Raw genomic sequence first — 7,632 nt, 5'->3', positions numbered from 1 at the left:
TAGTTCCAAAGGAGTATATTCAATTACCATCTACAGTCAACTCAACTATGACAACAAAGTTTTTTGTGACAAGTTTTTTAAAGTTTTGAAAGTTCCATGTGGTTTGTTTCTGTCAGTCTCATGTATTTTGGTACAGTTCGAGATCAGCATTGTTACAGTAACAAAAAAGCTAACAAGACTACAGTATAGAAAAACACCAAGAACATCATTTTTGGTTTCACTTGCTCTAGTTTTTGTACATTGCAAAGGCTGTTCATAACCCTCTTCACCTCATTTATGCTTTCTGTTCTACCGAAACTCGCCCCCCCCAAATAAAAACAAAAAAATAGTCAAAGTTTTGTTTCACAGTGGGCAGTATCAGCGCCAACCAACCGACCAACCAACAATCAAGCGACCGACTGACCGACCAACCGACCAACCAACCAACCAACCAACCAACCCAACTTCTGCTTCTATTTAAAAGCTTTTATTTTTTTTTTTAAAGCAAAATATATTTTGGTGAGTGTGCTGGCTGTGTCCACCCACCTTGTCCCCCACCAGCCCCACGTGGCCCCGCACACCCCTGATGCTTCTTCTTTATTCTCAATTGTATGAAACTTTGGCCATCTTCACCACTTAAAAAAGATTTTTATTAAAAATAAAACAGAAACCCGCTTAATGCTAAGTTTGAAGTGTTTTCCTCGTGCCCAGCCTGGCCCTGCTCTGCCGCTTGCTGGAAAGGCCACGCGTGGGCTGGGGGTGGCGCGAGGCTGGCGCTGGGGTCCCCGCACCGGCCCCGCGCAGCCGGACTGCAAGAGGAGGAGGAGGCAACCTCGCACTGAAAGAGTCTCTAGAAACGTTTAGAAAAAATACAAGGAAATGAATTTATAAAACCTTTTAGTGGGTGGGAAGGAGGGGGAAGGAGGAGAGAGAAATTGCACTATGACCAAGCAATATAATTAAAAAAACAGAACAAAACAAGACATAAGAAAAGGATTTCCAAAAGAGACCTTGCAGAATTGGACAGATAAAGCCTGTGTTAAACTGGGAACCGGCATCAGAGAGAATCCGAAACAAAACAAAACAAAAAATTTCTATATGATACAGACAGAGTAACATACAACAGTTAAATGGCAAAAAATATATATATATATATATTTCATAGAATTACAAACAAGATAAAATAATGGGAAAAAAAACTGTACAACTTTAGAATTTAAAAAATGTTCATCTCAAACACAGGGAGAAATACAAGAACTTCTGTTAAAGAAAACAGTTTGTTAAAACAGCAAACGCTCCATGGGTACGTGGTTCTGTTTTTGACACCTTATGCTACAGCTGGGTCCCGGGAGGAACATCCGGTGGTTCGCGCTTTAGTATCAACTACTTAAAAAACAATTAAAAAAGGAATTTGCACTGTGCATTAGCCTAGTCAGAAATATGTACAACAGTTCAGGATCTAGTCTTTCATCAAACTAAAACCAAAACTCCATAAAAATATAAGCGTCCCGCTAGAAACCGAACCCGCACTCAGATGCTCCAGTCTCTCATGGAGGTGGCGAGTGGCTTCAGCCCGGGGAGGAGCAGCTGGAGGCAGCGGGAGGAACCTGCGTTCACAGTCTTCGAAGTTCCCTTTTGAAGCAGGAGGAGGATGATGATGGTGGGCAGAAGGCTCTCGTGCTTTCGGGCAGAGGAAACACGGTGGAAAGAGGTTGTTTCTGTTGGCATTTGGTTATGGAAGGGAACAGCAAAGTATCTACGTCTCCAAAATCTACATTTTAGCAGCATAAAGTTTTCCTTTCAAAGTCTGGGCCAGTTGAGGTGCGTGTGGGCTGGGGGGGCCGGGGGGCTCCGGGCCTCCCTGAGCCTGGCACCCGGTGCTGCCACGGAGAGATCTTGGAAAGAGAAACCTGCCTGGGGTGCACTGGGTGCTCACTAAGAGTTGTCTCTCTGCTTGCAGAAGAAGCACAGATAACAACCTGGGTATGTTTTTTTATTCTTTATTTAAACTTAGACTTGTTTGTTTAAATCAGAAACAAATTCTCAAGTAAAAAGAATCCTTTTTGCTCATTCTGCACCAGTGGTGAAGGGTATGTCTTTGGATTTTATTTAAAGCATGAATTTTCTTTAGAGAAAAAAATGTAACAAAATTTTTTTTTTTTTTTTTCAAAAGAAGGAACAGAGTGCAGCCTAATTACACAAACAGAACCAATGCTCAGAGGTCAGGAACAGAGTCTTTGAAGCATTTACAAAATGAGTAAAGGAATAGGGGAAGAAAAAGAGAAGAAAAAAAGAGAAATGGAAAATGAGAATAAAATAAGTGCACAAGGGTAACAGACATAGGTAAATCGCATGTATATGCCTTAAAAAGTTTCAAACCCCCAACAAAAAATATTCTGCAAGGGATCCTACTGACCCCCAAAACCCTTTGAACTTCTTTCTTTAGTTTTTATAAAATAATTATGCAACCACCCTCTAAGAAATGAAGGTAGCGACCATAAGTGGAAGATTACAGGATGGGGACGGGGATAAAGGTACAAAGGGGAGAAAAGCTCAGGCGAGTCGATGGATCGCAATCTATCTGTCTAGGAATGAACAAGACAACATCAAATGAGAAGCCGTCAGCTGGACCATACAAAAGCTAAATGTACACAAAAGGGTTTTTTTCTTTTAAATCTACCATACTGCTTCAGTTCATTTCCAATGCAACAATCTACTCAACACCAAAAATGGTCATATCTATCATAAATACAGAAAGTCAGTTGTTTTAAAACTTATTTTTTTAAGCTCCAAGTCCTCAACACTCTTTGTTGTGGGTTTTTTTTTTTTTCTGAAAAGTGGGAGTGCTTAACTTTTCCCCTTGGAATTGGCTTCAGCAGAAAAGCTACCCTTAAAATCCCCGAAAAGCTAAAGCAGTTCACATTGTTTTTCTGTTGAATACTTTCTGCCCATTTTAAATTAACAACCCCCCCCCCCAAAAACCAAAAAACAACAACAAAAAAATCCTTTTCTGGAACAAAACCAAACCAAAACAAAAGCCCCAAAACAAACGAAAGAAATTATATATATATGTATATATATATATATATATATATATAAAACAATGATTCTGAAAACAGAACAAAGTGTGAGCGATTGACCTGAGAATAAAAAGACATTACATTTCTTTTTTCTTTTAGCAAGCCATTGGTATCTGAATGCTAAGATAGCAAGAAATTTAAAACTGTCTCCAGGTGGGCTGCTTTCCCATACAGCGCTGCCGGGCTCTGCTGTGCTATCAACGGGGGATCAGACGGGGCAATGTACAGGGGTGCGAGCTCCGCAGGCGCGAGGAGGCAGCACGGCCTTCGTCTCCCAGACCAACAGTACCTTCCAGAGGACAAATGTAACAGATTTTTTTTTTTTTTTTAAATTTTTTAAAGTTTTATTTTATTAAAAGGAAAGGAAAAAAGAAATGTAAAACCCACCGGCATCATTATATGGGAAAACAACCCACGCTTTTTCTTTTTTTCTTTTTTCTTTTTTTTTTTTTTTTGGTTAGAAGCTTTGGAATTGCAGTTAGTCTATTTTTGAAATTGGTTTGTTATTAACTTTTTTTTTTTATTTAAATTCATTTTCATTGTTCATCTTCAAAGCTTACAATCTGAAGGTGTCCATTCCTATGCTAGCTAGACCACTGTCCTTAGGGCAGCCGGGGTCCTGGGGCCCCTCCGCCGGGCTCGCCGGTCCATCTGACTTTTGGCTAAGATCCGTGTCAGACTCCTCCGAATAGTCGTCTGTTGGCATCGAGGGCTGAACCCCTGAGGTGCTGCATGAACTTGAGGTAACCGTTGAAGATGAGGAGAGAGGAGGGAAGGGCGGCGGCGGCGGCTGCCCTGGCGGGGCGCGCGGGGCTGCCGGGGGCCAGGGCTTTCTGGAGGCGTGGGGGGAAGCCGGGGGGGGCCGGGGGGGCGGGGGGCTGTCGTTTGAGTGAGCGGCCGACTGCGAGGTAGATGCGGTGCTGGGGTCGGGGGGGCAGGCAGAGTGAGGTAATAGACTGGGGTGCTCTTTGGCGTTTCTTGCTGCTCTTGTGATTGTTCGATGTTTGTGCGGGGCTGACTCGAGATGCTGACTGAGGGCTTCGTCCCCACACACCGTGCTCTCGCACGCCACGCACTGGTACGAGCCGCTGCCCTGGCCGCTGCCCGTGGGCACGTGAAGCACCATCTCATGCAGGTTCGCCACAGACTGGCCGAAGAAGCAGAGGGACTTCAGGTGGTCGCTGGCCGCCTCCTGGTCGCCGAAGCACGCCTGGCACTTGCGGCAGACCAGCTTGTACTGCACCTTTGGGACAATGAAAGGGTCGCAGAGCGAGTCCGCGCCCTTGCCTTCCGCTTCAGGCTCTTCTTGGGGTTTGGGCAGGAGGGGGGACACCTCGCGGGGTGCGTTCTTCTGCTCTTCTTGCTTGGGGGGTTCTTTGGCAGGGTCTTTGTCCGGGGTGGCAGCCCCCGTGGGGACGGGGGTTTGGCTTCCTTTGGGCTGCTGCGGTTTCTGCTGCTGCTGCTGCTGCTGCTGCTGCTGTTGCTGTTGCTGTTGCTGCTGCTGTCGCTGCTGCTGCTGCAATGCCTCCTGCAGACTCTGCTGGTATTGCTGGTACTGCTGCAGCAGTGAGCCAGGAGACAGCCCCAGCAGCGCCTGTGACAGTGCAGGGCTGTAGGGGAACAGCCCCTCCATCCCATACATGGGCTGCAGGTACCCGCTCTGCAGGGCGCCAGGGATCTGTGGGGCGTAGTAGGGGGAAAAGCCGGGGACGAAGTAAGGAAGGAACTGGCTGGTCAGCAAGGTGGTGGGGTCCGAATTCAGGGCGGCCTGCAGCGCCTGGAGCTGGGCGGGCTCCACCGCGTACTCCATGGTGGGCAGCGGGGCTGCCAGCGTGCCTGCCGGTGCCTCCCCCTTTTCCTTCTTGGGCCCTGGCAGGGTGTCCCCCTTCCCCTTGGGTGCCTTCTCCTTCTCTTTTGACTTCTCGTTCTCCTTCTCCTTGCGCTGTGCGGGGGGTGGCTGCTGCGGCTGCGGCTGCGGGGTCGTAGCTGGCGGCTGCTGCGGGGCCACGGCCGCCGTGGCTTGTGCTGGGGTGGGTGAACTCAGTGCGGCCGGGGGCTGCTTATTTGGTAATCCAGAGGTGGGGAGGCCGGGTGAAGGGACGCTTGTGCTGGGCAGGCCCATCAGGTTGGGTTTGGGAGAAGTTAAAGCTGCACGAGGGAGAGAGAGAGAGGTGAAAAGTCACTTTGTGCTGGGCAGGCAAAAAGCATGAGGAGGGTGACCCCAGTCCACCCCACAACCTGGAGCCTCCATCTCCTGTGTATGAGGGCAGCCACCGGCCTGAGCTGATGCGTTGCCGCAGCACAGGTCAGAGAGCCCATCCCTGCTGCCACTCCCTCTGGAAAACGGCTCCAGTCCCACTCCACAGGCCCTCATGGTGGGGACATGCCCCCTCAGCCCCCACTGCCTTGGCCACACTGCCCAGTGGGGTACTGACCACGTGATGGGTGATGGGGACACTCCCAGCACCCAGGGTGCCCAGCACAGCTGATGTTTTTCTGACTCCTCTGAAATTCCCAAATGATTAACACTTGTGTCAGCATCTGCTCTAACAGGGCCTTGAGCCAAAGGACTCCAGAGGCAGGATGGTGCTATGCCAAAGGGCAAGAATGCTCAACACTGCTCATCTTGTAGGAATCTTCACTGGGAAGCCCTGGTCATGGCAACTGGAGACTGAACAGGCTAAACCTAATTTATTTCGTCCGTATTAAGCTGATGTTCATGAATCCACAAAGCTTTAAAGCAACTCCCTCCCTCCCTCCCTCCCTCCCTCCCTCCCTCCCTCCCTCCCTCCCTTCCCCCCTTCCCTTCCTCCTTCCTTGCCTCCCTCCCTGCCTCCCTCCTGTCCATCCATCCTTCCCTCTATGCCAGGGGCTCTGGATGCTCAGCTTCTGAGCAATTCCATGTGGTGTTCAGACATCTCCCCTGGGCATAAGAATCATGTTTTGGGTGGAATTAAAAGTGTAGTGATGCTTCCTCATTGAGGAGATAGATTAATGGTGGAATGTGAAGCTTGTCCTTCTTCCCGACAAGAGGAATAGCCACTAACAACACTGTCCCTGGTGCCAATTTCTGCTCTCACAGTGGCTGGGAGCAGAGGAGTGTGGCTCCTGGAGTCACCTCCATTAGTCATGGCTGCTGCAGCTGGCAAATATGCTCCTGAAGAGGAATGTTTTGCTTGGCAACTCCCGTGATGCCATTTAGGGAAAAAAAAAAAACAAAATAAAGCTCCAGTATCCTGCTGGCACAGCCCTGTACATTCCCCAGCTCCTGAGCAGGAACCTGCTGTAAAACCCACGAGGCAAAACCCAACTAGTCTGTAACAAAGAGTCCCACCACTGCGGCAGGGGCTCCTCAGAGCCCAGCCTGGGCAGGAGCAGTGGTGGCGCCTGGGACCAGCCGTGGAGGCGTGGTGACTTTTATTTTAGGTTGTACTGCCAAGGAGCTGCAGGAGGGCCTCGAGGAGGGTGGCTGCAGCTGGGAGGGTTCAGCCATGGCTGACCCAAACCCTTGTGAAACCCGTGTCTGCTCCTGATGGGGTGCTGGGACAAGAATGATTTGTGACGACAGGACAGGTATGGAATGAGGCTCCACACAGTGGCCCTGGAGATCTCGGATAAGGGCATGCTATACGTGGACACCACTGAAATGGATGTTTCCCAGCTGAACATCCCTGAGAGGTTCAAGTGAAGGAGCAGGAGGTAATTCACAGTGTTCCTGGATGCATGGCCTTATCTGCTCTGACAGGCCCGGAGCTGCCATGGCCTGACCTTTGGAGCTTTATCTAAAGGCCACAAACAGACTGTTTGACTTTCTAAACAGTTCAGTCCTGTCTAGGCAGTCACTGACAGCATTTAAGATTCATCAGACGCAGTCCCACCTCCCCAGGACACATCCTGGGCTTTGGAGAAAAATAAAAGCAACAATATGGACTGAAGTGCAAAAAAGCAATTTTAGTTTTTGTTACAAACTTGGGGCACTAAGCAAACAGTGCAGCAGAGCAACCTGCGACGGGGTGATGATATGATTTGCCAAAGAGATGCTTGTGGCCGAGTGCTCTGAAACAAGATCTGTGGTGAGAAGGGTGACATGCAAAACCCCTCGCTTGTGCAGGGGCCCTTCAGACACATAATGAAACAAGGCCTTTGGATCTCATTTTTTAGGTCACTGCTGGTCATTGAGCTGCACTTTCCACTGCCAGAATTTGCTACATGTCTTAGACTTTCCACATACCCACGAGGCACAAAGGAAAGAAGCATTCTCAAAAGATGAAGTCCAGTATCTGAGATTAGGCCACCCAAAGAATTATGACAAATTTCATTTTTATATAGTATTGTTAAGAAAAATCTTATTAAAATACAAACTAGATTTGTCCCACAACTACACCATTTTTTGTTGAGGACGTGCTTTCAGGTCATACCCAGCCATTACTAAAAACTGATCCTCATCTGCATTGGGATTTATCCCAGAGGTCACCTCAGGGACACATAAAGATGCTCTGGGCATCTGTCACCAGTGCTACCATGCACACCACACCTTCCCCTAGAAACAGTCTGGAGTTTTGAACGCTTGGGA

At 48.4% G+C, this 7,632-nt stretch overlaps 1 protein-coding gene across 5 annotated transcripts in view; it reads right to left on the bottom strand.

Annotated features, from left to right (window-relative positions):
• Positions 1 to 7,632, bottom strand: part of ZFHX3 (zinc finger homeobox 3) — a 448,729-nt gene continuing 441,097 nt past the window's right edge. For all 5 annotated transcript variants that reach the window (XM_053952496.1, XM_053952497.1, XM_053952498.1 and 2 more), the window contains one exon: positions 1 to 5,207. In XM_053952496.1, coding sequence (XP_053808471.1) covers positions 3,616 to 5,207 — 1,592 coding nt within the window. In that variant the 3' untranslated portion in view covers positions 1 to 3,615. The remainder of the gene's footprint in view (positions 5,208 to 7,632) is intronic.

Source organism: Vidua chalybeata, chromosome 11 (assembly GCF_026979565.1).
Source record: "Vidua chalybeata isolate OUT-0048 chromosome 11, bVidCha1 merged haplotype, whole genome shotgun sequence".
In the NCBI taxonomy this organism is placed as follows: domain Eukaryota; kingdom Metazoa; phylum Chordata; class Aves; order Passeriformes; family Viduidae; genus Vidua; species Vidua chalybeata.
Note: the sequence above shows the minus strand (reverse complement) of the source record. Positions and strands in the feature narration are given on the sequence as shown.